This window comes from Astyanax mexicanus, chromosome 18, assembly GCF_023375975.1.
Source record: "Astyanax mexicanus isolate ESR-SI-001 chromosome 18, AstMex3_surface, whole genome shotgun sequence".
NCBI lineage: Eukaryota > Metazoa > Chordata > Actinopteri > Characiformes > Acestrorhamphidae > Astyanax > Astyanax mexicanus.
The window spans coordinates 20,506,997-20,529,638 of record NC_064425.1 but is presented as its reverse complement, the minus strand read 5'-3'; the positions used below and the strand labels follow the sequence as shown (position 1 = coordinate 20,529,638).

The 22,642-nt window shown below is 38.4% G+C and overlaps 1 protein-coding gene across 2 annotated transcripts in view; it reads right to left on the bottom strand.

Moving 5' to 3' along the window:
- Positions 1-12,562, bottom strand: part of ece2b (endothelin converting enzyme 2b) — an 81,434-nt gene extending 68,872 nt beyond the window's left edge. The window contains exons 1-2 of one of the 2 annotated variants that reach the window (XM_049467322.1): positions 12,454-12,562; positions 12,201-12,371 (exon numbers count right to left, since the gene is read on the bottom strand). In XM_049467322.1, the coding sequence (XP_049323279.1) occupies positions 12,201-12,233 (33 nt within the window). In that variant the 5' untranslated portion in view covers positions 12,234-12,371; positions 12,454-12,562. The remainder of the gene's footprint in view (positions 1-12,200; positions 12,372-12,453) is intronic. The other variant, XM_007236753.4, reaches the window with a different exon arrangement.
- Between the last annotated feature and the right edge of the window lie 10,080 nt (positions 12,563-22,642).

The following is a 22,642-nucleotide window of genomic DNA, read 5'->3' as shown; positions in this document are numbered from 1 at the left end:
GAATATCCTAAAAACAGCAGAAATGAGTCCTTGTTTCACCTTCTGCTACCTCCCTCTCTCTTTTATTCTCTCTCACACACACACACACACACACACGTGCACAACAAGGGAACCGTCGACAATGCATTGATCAGAGACTGAATAGAGACAGGGCCATTAATACTGAACACGCTTTTAGAAGAGCAAACACTCCCTCATTCTGAGAGCAGTTATGTTTGTTTAAAGGCTCCTAAATGGGTTTTTTCGTAGATGTACTGTTCTAGGAACTGCCTCAGATGAGGGAGTATAGTGTTTACATGTTAACACCTGATTATTCTCAGGGAAACTGCTGAAGACGTTTTAAACAACTTCTACACACATTTAAACCTAGGGGTTCTTATTAAATAACTTATAGACTTACACTTAGGTGTCATATTAGTTAGAGATGGAAAAGATTATTGTTTATGTATCGATACTGGATAATGACCTAAGGGCAAAGCATATGATCCATATATTATTTTCCCTGCATTCCTGGTTTAATTGCTGGATGTCAAACTAGGGTCCACTCATAGTTGTGGAAATCCATTAAAGCCAGTGCTAAAAATCCCCTCTACAAGCTGCATTTCAAATTGTAGTCTCCAGCCAAGGTAGATTGCATTTCTCGGATGCTACGCCATAGAAGGTTGTTTTTAAAATGAAGAATCCTTTGTATACTTATGAGAAGAGCATCCTTTGTTTGTAAAGTTTTCTTCTAATTTCCAAAAAAATCATCAGTGCGTCTTTTAATCCAATGCATGTATGAATTTTCAGTCAGGTTGTAAGGAGCAGTAAATCCACTCCACCAAATTGCAGTGTTATTCAGGAGTTTCAGTTTAGTTCTCCAAGACCAGGGCTGGAGTAGCATTAGCAATAGCCGCTAACCATTATTTCCTCATTTAGAGGGGAGTATTATCAGCCTGTAGCCTGCTCCTAGCCCCGGCCAGCACTGCTGAATTAGCATTAGCATTACCTGCTAACCGTGCTTGCTATTTCCCCTTTCAGAGGGGAGTATCATTGGCCTGTAGCTCCTAACCCCAGCTATCACTCCTAGTGCGGTTAGCCGCTAATGCTAATGCTCCAGCCTTAGTGCTGAAGATTTGGTAATCTAAGCTTACTGTAAATAAATGGAAGCACTTTACTCACCCAAATGAACAGTTTTCAGGAGAAATCTGTGTAGATAAACATCCAGCGCTCGTTTAACTTTAAAATAAACTATTTTTTTAATTAAAGTTCTGTTTACTTAGCTTTACTTAACTTAGTTAGCAACCCCCCCCCCCCACACACACACACACACAACTACCCAGCAACGAGACCTGCTGAATTAGAAGTTCCTTAAAGTGTCTCTTATAATGCGCCTTATAATCCAGTGCACCTTATAGTGCACAAAAAAACTGTAGTATTATTTTATCCTAAAGGAGCAGTAACCAAAACTAACAATAACTAATTTATTTAAGGAAATGGGCCCTTTAAGAGCATATGTATGTGCATGTGTGTGTGTGTATGTGTATTTTCACAATCATTGCATGTATCCTTGATCCACACTGAGTATGCGTGTGTGTGTGTGTGGCACGTGTTCTCTGCTTGCCTGTTTCCCTACCAGAACAGAAAGGAAAGGGAGCAGAGGGTATACTCTCTCTCTCTCTCTTACTTTCTCTCCCTCCCTCTCTTACCCTCGGTCAGTCTCAGTCACTCTCTTGCTCTCTCTCTGCTGCAGTGCAGAGTTGGCAGAATGCTAAACATCCAAAAGATGCTAAAAGGAACACCAGACCCTAATGTAGCAAGGTGTCCAAACATATTGAAGAAAGAATTGACTGGGGAAAAGTGAGAGATGGAGTGCTGCGGAGGGAAGGAGAGGTGAAAAATGGTCCTGTCTACTAGATGAGAGGGGAAAAAGCAAAACAAATGGCAGTAACAAAGCTCCTAGTCGCTGTCATGCAAAAACACTGCTCACTATGTGTTCAAATGTTTGTAGACATTTAATGAAAGACTTTTAATTAAAGCATTTTGGACTTTAGCTTGTTTAGTCCCTGTAAAGTAACACTGCCAGTAGAATTTGATACACCGGAGCAGATAAACATAAATTACCTGGAATTATTATGCTTCCTAATGCAAGCTGTGGGTACAGGGGTATAAATCCCTGAGCTCTAAGCTGTGGAGCAGTGGAACTAACTGTGTTCTCTGGAATGATGGTGCTCTATTCATTGCTTGAATGCAATCAAATCCTTAAAGCAAGGCTCCAAAATCTAGTAGAAAGTATTTCTTGGACAGTAGAGACAGTTACTCCAACAAAATAACGATAACCTTTTTATATTACCCTTGATTTCAGACGAAATTTTCCCTTTTACATTGTATTGACATTTCATGATGAATGGACCAATAAAATGCAATACAATTATGGTATAAATAGTTTAACACTATTTTCTGATGAAAGATAATATTTTTTAAGACATTGACAGTTTGTTTAAGCACAACTCCATTTAGAAAATAATTCACTATTATAACTTTTACCCAGATTTTTCTCACTCTGTAAGCCAAACAAGCACTGGAAACAAAGATTGTGTAACAGTGTGTGTGTGTGTGCATACATGTTTAACATACCCTGTTCCTTGACTTCTGTTCTGTGCATACATAAATCATTCAGTCTCTCTGGTTGGTGCATTATTGAAGGCCTGGGCAGGGTTGGGTGGCAAGAGTGTTGAAGTGTTGTTGGAGTTGGACTCTGTGTTCAGGGCTTCCTCAGTCCTGGCTCTGGAGGACTGCTGTCCAGCATAATTTAGTGATTTCTTGGGCAGAGTTTTGGCGAGATACATAGCATGATACAGGGGGTGTGATTTAATATATTGTGAAATAGTTTGAGACTGTAAATAAAGCAACATACTGTTATTTTTTTCTAACAAATTTTGTAACTGTTAAAATATTAAAATGGTAGATAACTAAGTTAAGTAAAGCTAAGCTAAGTAATCAAAACTGTAATAAAAAGCCGAAAGAGGACTGGATGCAAATCTACTCAGATTTCTCTTCTGAAAACTGTTTATTTGAGTGAGTAAAGCAATTCTGTTTATTTACACTAAGCTTAGATTACCAAATTTCTTTAGCACTAAGGCTGGAGCATTAGCATTAGGGGCTAACTGCTAGCGGCTAATGACGCTCGACTGGCTACACTGAGAAACCCTGAGTGCTCCGGTTAGCCCGGGCGATATTAATTGCCTGTATAACTCTGTACTTAGTGGTGTAGCTTTACTGCTCCTTACAACCTGACTGATAAATTTCATACATAAAGGCGCACTGACGTTTTTTGGGGAAAGTAAAGGATTTTAACTGCGCCCTATAGTGCGAAAGATACGATAAATAAAATGCTAGAAATCAGGTTTAGCCCTTTTCCCTTTTTATCCAATTAATCTAAAAATAATTGACAGATTAACTGATTATCAAAATAATCGTTACTTGCTGCCCTACCCTAGTGATTTCCCTGCTTCAACATGCCTGCTTCAACTTATAAAATATTTACCAGGTACATATGGGGAATTTGAGGTCAGAAACAAACAAACCAAGCTAGATATTAACCCTTCAGGACTACAACTTACGACCCAGATGTAGTGTATTACGTAAAGAGAATAACAGAAAGATCTGCACAATAGCTTCTATTATATGTGTGCTTTGAGTCAAAGGGATTAGTGTTCTTTTATGGAGTTCAGGTAAACATGTCATTATTTTCAGTGGTAAACAGCTGTACACTACAGATGATGGTGATAGACATTAGGTTTGAAAAAGACTAAAGTCGTAGCAGATTAGCATTCAGGCTTTAAAAATGTTATATTAAGGAGTGACTAGATGACATGTTGAAGCAGTGCCATTGTGAATAGATAATGGCAGGTATAGCTGGATTTTAGCTGGAAAATATAAGCCCTGGAGGTTCTCCGTGTTCCTTTTCAGGAGGACACTTATAGCAATATACCTTTTTTCAACTCTAATCTTCCCGAACACCCTCACAATTCAGAAAATACAGTGGCACACAAAATGTATACTAACCCAGAAAGGTTATTGAGAATATTTAGATTGAAATTCTGGAATTTTATTTATTTTGTTCACTACACAGCTACCACTGTTGAGTGTCCATCTTGCTCTCACAATGGAAAGCTAAGTTGAGTTTGGATCCTATATGAATGGTCAATGTCTTTATACACTGTACATAGTACACTAAATGTTACAAATTCTGTACCCTAACAGTGCATTTGTCTAACAAAGGGCCAGTTGAGATTGGGATCAAATCTATCTTGGACACAAAGGCTACACTTACATTACCAGGCTAAAGTGAATAAAATGTACATAATTATGAATTATCAGATCAGATTATCTATTTGTAATGCCACAAATCAAGTTTTAGATCTAAGTACAAAATCCTAATAGAACAACAAGGCTGTCTTTAATAGAGTACATGATAGTAGTCTCACTGTAAATTGTTCCCATGGAAACAGAGACATTGTTTAAATGTAGTCCCTAATGGTGCAGAATTTATAGACTGTGTAGTGGCTAACTGCAGGGTATCTGCAGGTATTGGGGATTTAAATGTAAGAATTGTTGGGACTTCGTGCATTTGTTTTTTTACCTCACCATCAATTTTGTCAAAGGGATTATGAATGACGAAGGTAGAAGGATATTATTTAAAATAGAAGAATCAAATTATTAATATTTCATAGTAAGAATCTAAGCCTACTAAACTAAAACTCACATTTCAATGTTCATAAGGAACATGTAGATCCAGTTGTGTGGTTTTTATAATTTCGTAGATTTGTCTTAAAGTATATTTGTCTTAAATGCCTCCATTTTGATGTACTCAATAAGGAGTTCAATGATATAAGGAACCTGGCAGTGTATGTTGCTTTGTCTTCACCGTACGTGAGCGGATGAACAAACACAAATTCAGAAAACATTGTGAGGAACATTTCTTCTACTCATTGGTTAGTATTACTAAACTGGGGTTTTGCAACAGTGTTCATACACCAGAACACCTTTAAAATTGGTAGTGGCAAAGCTTTTTTTTCTAAGTAGTTGCGATAGAAGATTTTTCATAGAACTTCCCAAAACCCACAGCACTGTGGCTGCTGCCTGAGAGCAAACAGCTAGCTAATTAACGCTGAGTTTCCCACAGCGCTAACTAGGCAAGGCTGCTGCCTTGACCAAAACTGCCCCCTGGCCCTTTAATAAACAAGAAATTGTGAGTTGTCTGCAACACCACGCAACCCCCCACCAACCACCAGCCCGCGCACACAACGTCAACAAGCAGCTTGACTAACCAATATTGTGTGGGGAAAACCCTGAAACACACATAGACTTACCATCCCTCATTTTAAGGAATAATTCTGTAGGTTCTGTTTAACTTATTCTGATGTTAAAACAGTAATTTAGCTTGCACAAAAATATGGAAATTGCACATAAATAAAACCAAAATTGTGGTATCTGTGGCATTTTTTAAGATATTTGAGAGATTTAAGAATGCATGACTTTTAAAGATCCGCAGACACCATGAAACTGGATGCCAACAGCACCTTTCAAGTGACGCAAAACACATCATCCATCAGTGATGCCATCATTAACACGTTATGTCTCACATCCAAAGTGATGAAACCCAAATTAGCTGTAAGTATGTTTCACTCTTGCATAAACAGGAGTGTATGGTAACACATAAACCAAAGAATGAAAATCTGCAGCGCTTCTGCACAGCGAAATACTCGATTGTCCGTCTCCACGTTCTACCATAACGTCCTTGGTGACTCACTGAAGAACTCAAGTGTGAAGGTAGCCTGTGAGCTCGCTGACCTAGACTGGCCCCTGCACACATTTACGCATGCATGCACATATGCACGCAAACACACACGCATACACACACACAGGAAAGCGTGGCCATCTCCCTGCACTCACACACCCTTAGGCAGGATGCACCAGCCCTCCCAAGCCCTGAGCAGCCCTCCAGGGTCAAGCAGGGGTCGAGGAGAGAGAGAGCACTCCACCTCCAGAGAGCTCCAACAGCACTCTTTCCCACACCACCACACCCAAGCAGCGCTGCAGGTCTGAGGCCAGTCACACACTCTCTCTGTCACTGTGGTTAAAAGAGCCAATTCAGGGTGTTGATGCAGAAAATAATGGAAGAACATTCTATGGATTCAAATCGATCAGTCTTTACAGGACAATACCTGGGATCTCAAAGTAAACATGAGGGTTCAAACTGAATTAACACAACTTTCAAAAACATTCTCACAGCAGCTGATGAGCCAAGATGTGTTTAGTTCTATAGTTTAAAAATACTACAAAAAAATGGATTGAACTGTTAATCCTCTTGTTATGTTCATTTGTCAGGAACAGCAGTGGTGTCCCTGAGTCTGTTTGACCAGGCACATGTTTAATTATCCTAAAGATGTCTAAAAAAAAAAGAAAAATCCTAAAAAACAGTGTGAATATTTAATTACTAACTCCACTGCTAATTATTCTATCAATATTTAGTGCAATGGTGTTCCTTACCTCTAACAGATAATGGTTTGATTAGGATAATTCATTTGTTTTTCATAAAATAAACTTTTAAAAGACCAACACTATAGTTTTACATAACATTCAAACATAACATTGCAATTTTGTTTTAGTTTTTTTTAGTTTTTATTTTTGCAGGGGGTGGTTGCAAATATGTGAGATTTTTATATGATATGTTGATTACACTAATTAAGGCAAGCAGAAGAAGTTATATACTGAAAAATACTTTTAACTAGTTTTCCTAGATCTCTAGACTTTAAAACGGATCAATTTGACCCGTAACATAACAGGAGTCTATAGAATTATATTTTTATTTGTTGAGAATTAAAAGCAGCCCATTTTTGAAGGTTAATGGGTCCCTGTTATATCAATAAAAAAAAATAAGAACCACTGCATAACTGCCTTGTGATTTTATTACCCCAAATCAAAAATACCTGTTTTAGAAGTTTAGGCTTTCATATCATATTTTCGCATATAAAAAATAAAAGTGGTTTGCAGCCTGAGGGCAACACCATGCCACAGTGGGTTAAAACAGTAGAATCATACCTGGAGTGACAATTAACAAAATTTAATAGGTAACTGGCTACAAGTACAAGCATGGCAGAACAACATACCACATCTAAAAGTTTATACGACTTTAAGGGACTTTCAGTTAGCCCATTTGACTGCTCTGTGGAGAGCAGATTGTTATCCTGCTAACAAAGCTAATGCTAATCACTGCTAAACACCTTATCAGCAAACACAAACTGGTCCCCTGGATGGTCTGCACTGTGGTGTTTAGCCTGCTAGCTATTTTATCTAAGCCAAGCACAAGCATGGCAGAACAACATACCACATTTAGTCTTTCTGTTATTCCCAAAACCAGCCACTCATCTTCACTCTCATTTCTTATCTAAACTTGTGTTGTTAGCTCAGCAGTTAGTCAACAGCTGCAGCTGCATTGGGCTGTTTGATAATCAGAGCATCTGTAGCTGAGCTAGCTAGGAAAACAAACGTAGGGAGTGGGCTACATATTAAAAAAACTTCTAAATTCAGCATTCTGCCTGCCTAACACTAGTTATTTGAGCTAAAACATACTCATCTAAAAGTTTGTGACACTTTATTGGACTTTTAGTTAGCCTGTTTGACTGCTCTGTGAGGAACAGATTGTTATCCTGCTAACAAAGCTAATGCTAACCAGCATCTCTCCTGATTTGAAGCAGTTTATCTGCATTCGTTACCAACTTATTTATTTATTGTTAATTATTGACAGTGTCCAGTTTGTTTTAGTTTGTCACCTTGTGAGAAAACCTAACTTTATATTTGATTGATGTTTTTTAGTTTTTAAAATAACACAGGATGAGGTTGAAGAGAAGCCACGTGACAACAAAGGACCATATGTACTATCTGCGCAACTTACGCTACTTCTTGCCCACAATAACAACATATACCTCCATTTAGTATCGCAATGATTATTCGACATAATCAACAATGTCTATTATGTAAACTTGTCAACTACAAATTTCATTGTCAACCAATCATTAATTAGTAACAGTATCGCATTACACAAAGTGATGGGGACAGAAGCGAAGTGGGATATGCGTAAAAGGCTCAGTCACACAGTTTACATCCAACTTAGTCTGTGTCTCTATAAGTATCTAAACACAACAGATTACATATTTTCTCATTAAATGTTAGTGCTTTCCACGTTTAAGCATCATCTAGACATTTAAAGGCCTTTTAATCTCATGTTCAGTTGTTTCTATTGTTTTAGAGATAATATTATTTAGAAATAATCGTTGAATAATTGACTAATCTCAAAAAATAATCATCAGATTAGTCGACTAACAAAATAATCATTAGTTGCAGCCCTACCTCCATTATATTTTGAGATAATAGTGATAATAGTGCGAAAAAGGGGATACCGGCCAACTCTAATGTCCACATAGAAGCAGCAACACATTTGGTGCATTGGGCCTTAAGATAATGTGAAGTTTATGACCTTCATTATCTGTCATACCTGGTAAACAAATGCTAAATTAACAAGCCCACATAGATTCACTGATGTGAAGCTTCACTCAGATGCCGCACCAAAATCTGACCCTGTTCAAAAATCCTTACACTTCTAAACATAACTGAAAGAGTGAGCTTTAAGACAGGTTCACCCATCTAACAATAAAAAGTACAGACTACACTGTTTTTCAACTGATCCTATAAATTCCACACGTTCCGAGTCATTGCATAACATGGCATACCTTGGCTAATTCCAACAAATTGAATTTGCTCGTCTGGTTATGCGGCCCACAAACTCACATGGATGAGACACGTACATTAGAGCCCTCTTACAAATATGAACCTTTATCCAAGGACTGACTAGAAATTATGGAGGACATTATTAAGTTTGAGGGTTAGACAAGCCGGCATAAAATCCATTATAATTCCAAGAAATTGAGAGAAGAAATAAAAACTGTTCCTTTAAGCCTGCCTGGCTGTTTCGGCACAGCACACAGTTCTGTGACATCCTTATTTTTACAGTCAAGCTTTTTATGAGAAACAGGCACTCCATAAGTGTAAGGAAGTATAGAAAATAAAGGAGTTAAAAGACATATATGCTAAAAATGCCCTAACATTACTTTTGTTGTGAATATAATTATGCATTCTGGTATATTCTAAAAGAAAAATTAATTACCTTAAATGTCCCTAAATTTACATGTAAATTTCAAGCCACATCACATCAGCTCAAGACATGGACAAACATGGACCTCGATTGTAGGCACAAATCAATGTTGGCCCTGACAAGATTAACTTTGATTAAGATAAGGATGTTTATTTAGGGCAAATCTATACAATTTAGGACAAACTAAAAACAAATAGACCAATAAAACTGTCTTTCGTGTGCTTATTTACATCAGACCACTGATGCTTAATGAACAACCGTGCGTACGTAATAATGTAAGCAGATCCCAAGTCCAGTGCCTTCAGATCATTTATAAAGTAAAATATTAATATAGGAGTGCAATAAAAAGGGAATTATTTTTTGCCCCATTATGAACAACAATGTGTTCAACTAGACACAGAATATTCTTCTATATATGTACTATCTTTAACTGACTTCTATACAAACCATTCAAATAAAACAACACTCAATGCAATGTTAGTGAATGTTGTCTGGCTAAAGCTTTCCTTTGTATAAATGATAACATGAACCAAACCTGAAAAGAACCAAGTAGCTTTTTGACAGGAGCATGGTTAAGGAGGCAGTCCAACTTTGTGTCGCTGCTTCTAATGAATGTCTTTTAATGGCTTTAAGTTGTGGATGTGCAAATGCTCAGTCTAGTTGAGACAATTGACATTGAGCTGTGGATCAGTGGAACTTTATTCTCTGGAAGGATGGTGCTCAATCCAAACCTGAGTTGGGGAGTTGGGGATGAGGCTGAATGCAATCAAATGCTCCTCACAGCAATGCTCCAAAATCTAGTAGAAAGCCTACCCTTGAGTAGTAACAGTAACAGTTACTCCAATTAAAGTAGAATTAATTCTTCCTAATACCATTAATTTTGGAAAAAAAACTGTGAATAATCCAGTGTCCCAATACTTTTGGCCATCGGCATATCATGTTAACAGTGGCTCAGACATCTCTGTGACCCTCCTGGTCGCCGTGGAAACCGTGCACGGCCAATTACTTTCCACGTCGAGACGCTACGTGTGTGCAGGAACCCGCCAATAGGAGTCACGCTTTTCTCTGCATGAATAACGAGATACACGCACGCACTGCAGCGAGGCTCCGAGGCTGAGTGAGAGCCCGTGTTCCTCTGCTGCCCCTCAGAGCGTGAGAGGGGGGAGGAACAGTGTGTCTCGGACTGTTCCCAGTGAGCAACAAGTCTGTGTGGGTCTTCACTGAGTTACAATCCTGCTAAAACGTGGTCCTCAGGGGAGACACAGTGGGCTTGTCTTTCCTAAGCGGCTTGACAACAGCAGAGTAAAGCTGACAGTGAAGGAGGACGAATGGAAAAAGCTTGCCAAGCATGGAGTAGGACTTCTAATTTTATTTATGTTCTGTGCATACACACTATAGACACATACGTATATATTGAAACCTGTATAATATGAACAGCATGTGGGTATGTTTCAATGGAAAATATATTATCCCATTTTTTTGTTCAAATGTATTTATACAGAGTATTTATATAGAGTGCAAAGTGTATTTTTTATTTCTTATTATAAGAAGCTATAAAAAAAACTATGTATGCATTACTTAAATATTTATTATTTTGAACATCCACTTTATTTCTTTATACGTTGTATCCAGTAGGTAAGACATTATTGCCTTATGACAACAGGCATTTACTAAAGAAATGTTATGGACAGTATATGTATGTATTAAAAAGATGTTTTACTTGGAACCCCTTTTTTCTTGCAGGTAGGTTTCCAACATGTTTTCTTATGATAAATAAAAAAGACATTCTTTTCTGAAATGTTAGGAATAGTGTTTGTGTATTACTAAAATACTTTTACTGTTTATTATTTTGAACCCCTTTTTTACATTTTGTATGTTCTGGAATCTTTTCTGAAATGCATGGAACATTGTGTGTGTGTTTTGTTTATGCTCCTGTTAAAAATAATCCAGCTCAAGACCAGTCGCTGTCCAATGAAAAACAAGTATCTCCATTTTGTTGATTTTTTGTTTACTCCATAATTTGATCAGACAAACTGTCCCTTACACTGTGCCAAAATTTCTTGATGAACGAACCAATAGAAATACTTTAAAATGACGTAATATAAACTACTTTTTCATTGACTTCCATTTAAAGTTTAGAAGGTTTTTTTCCTCTCTCATGTAAAGTTGCTATTCTGGAGATATTTGTTTTTTATTGAACAGCCATGATATTTTTCTTGCAGTGCAGGAAGGGATATTTAAATAATAATTATTAATATTATTATTTGTGGGAAGCACCTTTCACCTATAAGCATTATAGTGAGTAGATTCAGAGCCTCTATTATAACTATTCAAAACCTTAAAGCTTGAAAATTAACGTTGTTGATTCAATGTCAGAATGTCAACATTAACCAGTGCATAGAGGAAATGTTAAATACTTGTTTTTTTTATATTTTTTTTCCGTCATCAATCATAAAAGATGTAAGTTAATGCAACCAAAACTAATTTAGGTGTATTCAATGTTGTCCTTTGCTCACAGGATTCTTTGGAAAACCTTTATATGTATGTTTACTAAAGATCTTCATACTTTGTATGATGTATGTATGTGTGCAGCATGCATCTCTTTATGATCGTAAAATCGTAAATCGTAACAGCATATTACAGCGCGCGTGCATTCTCTAAAGTGAGCGTTTTGATGCTCCCCGTACAGCGCGTGTCGAAACCGTGCACAGCCGGTCGCGCGAGCTCTGCGAGCAACACGCAGGCTCGCGCCGCGCACTTAACCTAGCTTTAGCAGTAGCCAGATCTGCCAGAAACGCCGGGAATCCGCCTCGAGAGCTCGAGCGGAGAAGGTCACTGCCATCATCCAGCCCTGATGTCACGCCGCCTGCTGCCCTTTCCCCGCTCGAGCTCAGACTCAGACACGCCAAGATGGGCGACAGATAGCTGACAGAGAGAGAGGGAGAGAGAGAGAGAGCGAAAGAGAGAGAGAGCTGCAGGAGGAGAAGCAGCAACGAGCACTCACGTTGTTCCGCAGATCCTGCAGCGCCAGGCTCATCGTGCAGAGCGCGAGCCGGGGGAAGAGGCAGGGCGGCGAGCTGCTCACTCACTCCACCTCTGCGTGGGGACTTCAGGGGTCGGGGGGCTAAGCCATGCCTTCACCACAACTCCACCACCAGCACCACCACCACTGCTGCTGAACCACACAAGACCGGCAGTTAAAGCCTGCTGGACGACAGACAGACAGAGGGACAGACGGAAGGAGGAGTGATGTTTACCTGATCTCCAGACGCTGTTTAGAAGGCGACGGGCATGATGGTCAAACACGCAGTTCTCCCACTCCGACCGCGAGCGCTGTTTAGCAACATGCGCCGATGACTGTGGGAGATCACCCTCTCCTCCTCCCCCCGCCCATCTCTCTCTCTCTCTTTCTCTCTCTCTCTCTCTCTCTCTCTCTCTCTCTCTCTCTCTCTCTCTTCTCTCACACACACACAGCACTCTCCCTTTGCCTTCCCCTGGCTTGGTCTATCTCTCTCTCTCTCTCTCTTTTGTTTGTACCCCTCCCCTTCACAATGCAGTAACTGTAAAAGTATCAAAGGTTGCATGCATCAGGTAGATCAGCTGTAGATCATATAGTTTTTAAAAAGTTAAAGAGGACATACAGCTCTGCAAAAACAATAAAGAGCTTCTTGAATTTTACCAAATTGAAAACCTCTGAACGATTACAAGCCATAAAACAAAGCTGAACTGCTTGATTTTTTGCACCAGGAGTGGCATAATGTTATCCAAAGTAGTGTGTAAGACTGGTGGAGGAGGACATGCCAAGGTGTATTTAAAAACTGTAATTAAAAACCAGGGTTATTCCACCAAATACTGATTTCAGAATATGATATTAGTTTTCTTTGCATCATTTGAGGTCTGAAAGCTCTGAATCTTTTTTGTTAATTAAGCCATTTCCCATTTTCAGCAAATAAATGCACTAAATGACAATATTTTTATTTGGAATTTGGGAGAATTGTTGTCCGTAGTTCATAGAATAAAACAACTATGTTTATTTTTTTCAAACATATATTTATTAATTGCAAAATCAGAAAAAACTGACTCAGAAACTAAAGTGGTCTTTTATTTTTTTTCACACAAGTTAGAATAGGTCTATAGGGTATACAAAACATGTTCATGACGTTCTTTGCACAAAATCACTCTCACTTAAAGAGCTCTTACCAGCTCAAGTCTTGCCAATTTCAACCACTTCCCGAATATACCGTTTAAGAGCTTTGTCACTTTTATGCAAATAAGCTGTTGCTGGCCAGTACATGTTTACACTGAGCACTTACCACACCTTAGTGTGCCTAATGGCAAAACACCAACAAGCTAGTTCGTGCTTTACTGCCGTAGAAGCACAAAACTCATTATTTGAAGGTGATTTAAAAAATCATCATTTTACAAGTGCAGTTAAGGCCCCCTTTCAGTAGAAGTGGAAATACAAGAACATGCAAAAAGTGAGTTTTGCATAATATGTTCCCTTTAACATAGTTACATGTAGATTGTTTGATTCAGGCTTATATACACAACTTTATGATCAAATGTGCAGTTGACCAATAATAAAAGATTTTGGCTCCCTTCTAATGTCATCTGTCATCACAGTATAAATACACTAGCAACAGCATCCTACCACATTTGGTACCACAGCAAACACTTATAATAATACCATTGCAACCACCACAGCAACCACCTGCAATATCAGAGCAACCAACTGACATACTAAACCAGTCACCTAGAACAGCTTAGCAATCACATGAACCACCATAAATACTATCCCAGCAACCTCCTGTAACACCTTAGCAAGTGCATGTCATATCATATTAGTCTACCTACCTTAGCATACCAAGTGTACCCAGTAACCACCTAAGAGCAACCACCTAAATAAACAACCACTATAGCAACCACCTAGAAACTCCTTAGCAACCACCAGATATACCATAGCAACCACCTACAAACACCATCACACCTTCCTTGCAATACGGTAACAACCACTTGAAAGACCATATCAACCATTAATAAACATGTATGTAACACCATAGCAACCACCTGAGGCACCTTATTAACCATCTGAAATATTATAATTACCTGCAACACCTTAGCAACCACCTGGTATACCATAGCAACAATCAAGAAACACCATCACACCTTCTTAGCAATACCATAACAACCACTTAAAAGATCATACCAACCATTAATAAACATTTATGTAACACCATAGAAACCACCTTAACCATCTGAAATATTATAATTGTCATCTGCAACAACTTAGCAACCACCAAGAAACAACTTAGTAACTTGATAACAACCAGCATGGGCACCACAACCAGCTGTAACAACTGAGCTATATCTTAGCAACCCCCCTAGCAGCCAACTGATTATATCAACCTAATGAAATACAATAGCAACAGCAATGCTGTGCAACTATTTTAATTTTCTTCTGACACATAATTAGTCTTAGTATAATATAGCTGTGAATTAGATATTTATTAACTGGAGAACTGTTCATTTCTATATCTTCCATGTTCTGTTATGTAACACTTAGTCAAGGCTCTCTCTCTCTCTCTTCTCTCTGTTCTCTCTCTTGCTCTCCATATCTCTACGTAAATACTGACACCACCTATCTCCGCAGCATAGGTCCCCACCCAGCTTCTGCATCCACTACAAGCGTCTGCAGCAGGCTGGAGAGCTGGCCCTGCACCAGAAGCGAGATTAGTCTCCATCAGTTGGCTTTCATCCAAGAGAAGGACATACTGACTGGACTTGGAATCGCTCAAGTAGTTACACCAGATGACGTGTTGTGTAAAAGTTCTGGGCCCTCATTCAGAAATGATGTCAGAATTTCTCTGAGAACCCTCCTGCATGGTACTAAATTCATTACCAAGGAAATTACTCAATAATTTATTCATAGAATGGATTTATGGTTATTGTTTATCCAAAGGCGAATATCTATCATTCAGAAAATGTTTGTGCTATATGTGAGCATGTCAGGAGGGTGGAATTTGAATCAGCTTTTTCAGATATGCTAGACGAGTAGGTCATCAAGAATCTCCCTGTACATTTTAGTGGTTTCATGATTGAACACTTTACTTTCATCATAGATAGAGCTAGTTAATTGGCTAATTATCTGGATCTGTTATGGTGTCAGTACAGAATTGCCTTTCCAGGTGTTTGCCAATGTCACACAAAAGAATAAGTGTAACATATTAACCTCAGAATAATTTTATTTCTGCAAAAGACCCAGACCATGTTTAATTTGATCTGGGCTGTGGTTGCAATTTTCACACCTGCTATTTTGGTTTGGACCAAACTGAAAAGTCAGAAGGCTGTTGTATGGAAGCATCGACTAAGACTCAGCATCAGCCGGCTGGAATTGGGCCGAATGCGGTTTATAGTTGACAATTAGAGAGATGGCAAAAGCAGCTTGGGCTGATTCCCATATTATACTCAGCAACCGGGGTGTTGGCACATGCAGCATGGGCCAACTGCTGTATTACATTCGACAAACGGTGTTGGCCTAGGTTCAAACTGGAGTCGTGACACTCAGGCTTGGCGTGTAGAATTTGTATTTGCTGATCAACCCACAAAATAAATTGTTGGCAAATATCAAGGCTGTATAGGGCTATATAGAAATAAGCCCTCCTCCCAACTAAAAAGAGAGAGTTCACCCAGTTCCACTGTCATTTACAACCTGATCTGAACTCAAATCCTGGCAATCCGGCAAGTGATTCCCCTTGAACTTACTTAAATCATATAATATGAAGTTCTAAATTGTCTTAAATGATTGATGAGCAGCTGTTGGGGCTCGATGTACCTGGCATGCACAGACAGGGGCCTGCTAAGGTTAAGAACAGCACTTATACTGTTGATTTTAAGGAACCCAGCATGAAACTAAATGCTCTAAAAGCCTGTTGGTCTGTTTTTACCATTCCCATGCAGTCAATACTTTTCATTGCTTTTTTGATCCCCAGCAGAGACCATTAGTGAACGCTGCTGGTTTCAGCACCACAAGAATAGCTTTAACCACAGACACGTCACATGCTGTAATGGTCAGGTTGAAGGGAAGTGTGATTGAGCTTGAACACTTGGTGGTAGAGTTCTAGGACATCCTTTAATGACTCACAGATAGTGGACAGGAGCAGGAGTATCAATCAAAGAAAGCATTGCTTCCGTGTTTAGTGTGAGGCACAAAAATAACAGATTATACCTGAAATAAAGGTTTATAGAAAATGTATTTCTTGACTGTTTTAGAGTAAGAATTTGAAATGACACTCTAATGCTTGTTATGAGCCTTAGCCATAATGTTTCTTTGCTTTTATTTGCTGCTGCTGTATTTTGTTTCTTGTTTTTTGCAGTGTACAGTACCATAATTGCCTGACCCAAGATATATTTTCAGGGCTTCTCCCTTCTCCCTCATCTTGGTTTATTCAAATTTTAGGATCTAGTGTTTGGGCTGGGAGAGAGTTTGGGAACTGAGCCCAATTTCATTTAGTGTCACATTTACAACCTGACCCTAGACCAGGTTGTAACATGCTGTAAATCAAGATGTCTGGGTTATGGATCATGACCAATTTGTCATTAAAGAAGATCAGTGTTTCCAAGTCCAAGACATTTGATTCAACTCAACATTTCATCAATTAGCACAAAGCCAACACTCTAATCAATCAGTCAGTGCAGAGGTACTCCAGATCCAGGATTTAGAAACATTCTAAACATTTCTCACACTTTTTATTTGGTCTCGTTTGAATCAGTTAATCAGTTGAATCAGAGCAATATCCACTTGGTTTATTTTCTTTTTATACAGAAGAAAAACAAACATTCTCTTTGCTTATTGGTCAGACCTGGCTGAAGCAAGATAGTAAACACAGGAAGAAGGTCATAATTATGTACAGTAAAACATGAAGAAACAATGGAGACGACCTGTGTTCAGTACCAGCAACCCGGCTATGGCAGCCATTTAGCTCAAACTTGCAGAGAACATCAGAGAGTTTGGATTTAACCATGGCCAGATCATGTTCTTATAAAATTAAAAAATTAAATGCTTTGGGAGTTTGTGTGGGACCATACCCACACCACCTACTCTCAAGGAACTCAGTGGATTTGTTTTGGTCTGCATGCAAATGCAATTATTAATAGCACTGTGTGTAAAGAACAGTCTGGTTTAACCTGGACTAAAACTGTATTTATGGAAACACATTTAAGGATCCTTTTTGAGTGTTTTGTATGGACCAAAAAAAACTAAATCTTGTAAAGTGGCAACCAAATAAATCTGTACAGTTATTGTTAGGGGGGATGGGGGAGGCAACCTTCTGAATTGACAACACAGTACCATCAGATGCACCATGGTCTACAAATCAATCGTTGTAAAAGTACAGGGAGATGTGGCCCATGTAGATAATGATGACAGGATACATAGGTATATCAAGTGAATGTACCAAAACAATGGAACAGAAATCTGGTTTAAACATTTTTCCAGATGTTCTTTTAGATGTAGAAAGGGCCTTATATTACTATAGTCCCAACCTCAAATCTGTAGTAACATACTATTGCTATCAGACACAGTCAACAGTTATTTTGCCATTTTTCAGTTTATATAATGTAAATCTGGCAGTCTTTACATTGTGTTCAGAAGGTGTTTTCCTTTTTCTGTAAACTTGCCTTGTGGTACATGTAGCATTGATACTTCTGCTTACCAGATTGTGAGGCCTGATTACAACCCTTCTGTAAGAGCGTCAGTTTGGAAAATCTAGGAGAGTCGTTGAATGTCACACTGAGATTCGTAACACATGGCAGCGAGACTTACAGCTTCATTCACAACGCTAAGGTCAAAACAAGCATGTGTATAGTCCTTATTTTTTCTATATGAAAAGATTTAGGAAGCATAGTGGCATACAATGCTCACAGTATGTTTTACAAGTGAAGCCAAGAGCACAGTCAAGCCTTTAAAAACATCCATCCTTAAGCTGGGATTGTGGTTAATGAGAATTAACAAGAATCCAGAATCCACAAATGAGTCAAAACCAAAGAAGATGGCTATGGTATGTCTTAGAATTTAGCAGAATGTCACCAAGTGTGTGAATCACTTGCACTGATGAGTCCACTGCCGTGAGCTGTGCTGCTGCTGCTGTTGTTGTTGGAGGACAGGACATTCATGTGTTTTATTTTTTTAGTCAAAATGGCAAATGCATTTTTGCATCTGTATAATAGTCTAATAATATTTCCATAGCTTGCCTTGAGTTTTTTTTTCCACACCTCCACATTTTTGCAAAGTTAAAGCATTTAAAATTAAAATTAAAATTCTCATGATCCAACTAATCCTGAATTAATTCAGTGATTTTATGGTCTGGACTGTGACAGTGGAAGGGAAAGACGTAGTAAAAGCTGGAGAAAGAAGCCTGAGGAGGAACCCAGACTCACATGTGGGTCCCATTATCTTGTGGTCAGTTACCAGTTATAAATGACTGAAAAAAAAGGAAATGTTCCATCACATTAGACTTTTGTTATGCTAGGATATAATCATAATATGGGGGAATGAATAATGAAAATATTACGAATGGCTGTTAGGAGTAAGTTGTATAAGGTGCGTAAGTATGAGTTGCATAAGGTGCATTAAGCTAGATACTACACTTCCACAATACATCCTTCAGTCACTCTTCTCACTTCTCTTCATTAGTTTTTTTTTTTAAAAGCCAAACGAGCGCAGGGTGTTAATCTACACAGATTTCTCTTCTGAAAACTGTTTATTTGGGTAAGTAAAGTGCTGTTGTTTATGTACAGTATGTTTAGATTTACAAATATCTCCAGCACTAAGGCTCACCTCTGAATGGGAAATAGCGTTAAGCGGTTAATGCTACTCCAGCTCCTGTGCTGGAGAACTAAACTGAAACTCCTGTATAATGATGCACTTCAGCAGCGTGCTTTTACTGCTCCTTACAACCTGACTGGTAAATTCATACATAAAATGCCCTGGATTAAAAGGTGCACTGACAATTTTTTAGAAAAATTTATCGATTTTAAGTGCGCCTTATAGTGCAAAAAAACGGTACTCCAGTTTGTTTGAACTCCAGTTAGGGAACTTCTGTTTGTTATCACTTCTTTTCCTCTCCTTTTCCCTTTACTTGTGTAAGTTGATTCATTATGCATGCTGTACATGTATCTGTGTTAACGGATAAAATAAAAGGCTATTTAATGTTTCTTGCTTTTGATGTTTAAGATTTAGAAGGCTAAACCCAGCATTGATTTACAAAAAAATATATATTAACTGAAAGTTTCTTTAAGATGCTGATGCTGTTACTGAATGTTGTGCCAAGCTGGCTGAGATTCAGTTTAAGGCCATTTGAAAAAATAGTGTATGGTCCAATTAATCAATCTGTCAAATGGAAAACAAGTTATTTAACGCAAAGGACACACAGGGGAACCAAAAGTGTACACCATCTTTTTCAAAATGGGCATAGACAAAGACTGAACCTCAGCCAGCTTGGCACAACATTGTGTAAAGCAATGTCTATAGCTGTGATGAGAGATAGGCTGATAGATTTCACCCATAATCTGTATTTAGTGTTTGTTAACTTTGTTTCCTTTATAAAAGACCTCTTTTCTCTGAGTTTCTCTTTTCTCAGAGCTATCAGGAACAACACAAAATCCACTATCAAATAATCAGCAATCCTTTTTTGTAATCTGTATGGATTACTTTTAATTTAATACACAAACAAAGAGAATGAAAAGAATATAAAGCCTGGAGTTCAGTGTAATTATTATCCCCTGCAGAAAAAAAAACAAACCCACTTTCCCTCCAGATGGATAACAACACAGGTTTCTCTGTATTAATCCTTCCCATATGGTGCACATAACAATCAGACAGATTCTTCTCACTTCCACAGTGAAATGACACCTAATTGCGAAACTCAAGATGGCTGGGGCTTGTCAAGACTGTGGAGGATACTCAAGACAGTATAGATAAATCTGCTCAGGCAAGTGGCCACAGAACAAAATGGTTTCTGAGGAATTGCATCATCTGTTGTTATTTTTGATTGTCACACCCCGTCACAGCCAATTGGACTCAAGGGTTTGACAATGGATGCTGAGTGCATTATAATAAATGTTCTAGAACCTAAGCGAAGCAAAACAATGCATAATCTAAATGCCACAATGCTTGCACAAGACTACTTTCCACATGTAAGCACCTGATCTATTTAAATACACTGACATAGTATATACTATAGTGCTTTGATCAAGAGTCAAGAAACAGTACCTGCAGTGGATAAGCAGAATTCAGATTCCAACCATAAACACAAAGCATGAGTAAGATCTCTTTTTCAGGGAATTAGCTTTTATTTATATTTAAGTACTCGAATAAATCATGTTGTCATCACAGTGGTGTTTGGCCAAATCAAACTCCCGTTTCTGAGGTGTGTGATAGTGTAAGTACTGCTAACAGTCCACTACAAACTTTATCTTATTGATAGTTAAACCATTAACCTATAATCACTTTTAATTTGTCTCGTAATAAATTGCTGCCGTGAGAATTGTCAATTTAATCATATATTTTTTATTATATGGTTTTAAAGCTCTTCAAATGAGCTGCCAGTGTTAGTTGCTGTATTAGCTAGTATAAGCTGTAACAGACCAGAATTACATGTTATGCTAAAGGAGGTCTAATTTTATTTTATTTTTTTTGGGTGGGGGTGGGGTGGAGTCCCTAAAATGATTTTTTGCTACTTGGGATGTCTGTATAACACGCACTATAAATGAACATCTATTCTGGTCTAATTTAGCAGGTCTCTCTGCTAGGTGGTGATGGGGATGTAGATAACTAATGTTAAGTAAAGCTAAGCTAAGTAAACAAAACTGTGTTAAAAAATCAAAAGAGCGCTGGATGTTAATCTACACAGATTTCTCTTTTAAAAAATGGTTTATTCGGGTGAGTAAAGCGCTTCCGTTTATTTACAGTATGCTTAGATTCCAGAATTTCTCCAGCACTAAGGCTGGAGCATTAGCATTAGCAGCTAACTGCTAGCGATTAGCGGCTAATGCCACCTGACAGCTCTACACTGAGGAACTCTGAGATTTCCAGTAATTCAGGGCAATATTAGCTAGCCGTTTGTCCCACATATATTGTTTTAACACAGCAAACAAACAAGCTACAGTCTGGGTCCAGCTACATACTCTTATCTTGTTGTGAAGCTTTTTTAGCAGCACAGCATGCCAAAAATGATGTCAAAAAATGATGCAAATTGATAACTGGAATCCTCTATATTTGTTTCCAAACAGATGGTGACAGAGTGGAGTTATGAGAAACTGAAGAGATCAGGTAGAGTAATTGGACGCTGAGGATGTGAGCGTGAAGCAATGGGGCATTAAGGAGATAAGGGTGGAGTAATAGGGCATTGAGAATATAAGGATGGAGTAATCAGAAAAGATCATGTTTTTCTGTTGGAAAGTTTAGGGAGAGTAATTGGAATGTTAAAGACATGGGGGGTGAAAGAATGTAGCATTGAAGAGGTGGGGTGGAGTAAAGGGGCATGCAGGAGATGAGGGTGGAGTTATAAGGTGTTTTTCGGGTGTTTTGCTTTTGCATGACTCTTGTTAGGCTTAAGGGGAAAGGGGACGTGTTAAGGGTAAATAAAATAAAAAACACTAGTAATAAGTAGTCCTGGTAGCTAGCTAGCTACATTTTTAATTTTACCTTAAATGGTGCAACAGCACTTACTGAGATTGCTGCATATAAGGTGGAAAGAAAAAGTTTGAACAAGAAACTAGCGAGTAGCTACCCAGCTGGCATTTCAACGCTGAATAAACGTTTAATCAACATTGATTAACGTTGATATAGCAACGTTGTTTCAATGTCATACATTCAACCTTTAATAAACCATAGCACACTAAAATTATAAAATCCTCTGGTTAACAAAGTGTTAACAATAAACTTCACTGTAGTAAAGCTGAGGATAATGAAAGTTACCCACCACTACCAATCTGATTTAACATCTAATCTCAAAAACATTATGTGGGATAATTGAAATTTAGGACAGGTTGCTGAACTTTACCGCTCCTCTGCTCTCACAACAGCCAGGCAGGGTCATCCTACAATGCACTGCTAGCTAGTAGCCTGGTTATGAAGCAGTGTTCTTTTATATTTATTTATTTTGACCGCATATTTGGTTCTTGAACGGCTGTCCCATTTTGTTAGGATTATGATTTCAGCCTATTCCCCTTATAAGTCAGCTTTGAGGGGGAAAACAAGAGGTAGGGATATAAATGAGAAATGGGATTGGGCTGTGGAGTAATAGGATGTTGAAAAGATGGGGGTGGAGTAATAAGGCGTTGAAGATTGCCTCATAAATGACTAACAAGGTCAGTGTTTCTGGCCGTGATCAGGAGCGCAGGTTTTCCACACAGATACCTACTGTATGTACTTATGCCTTGGCTAAA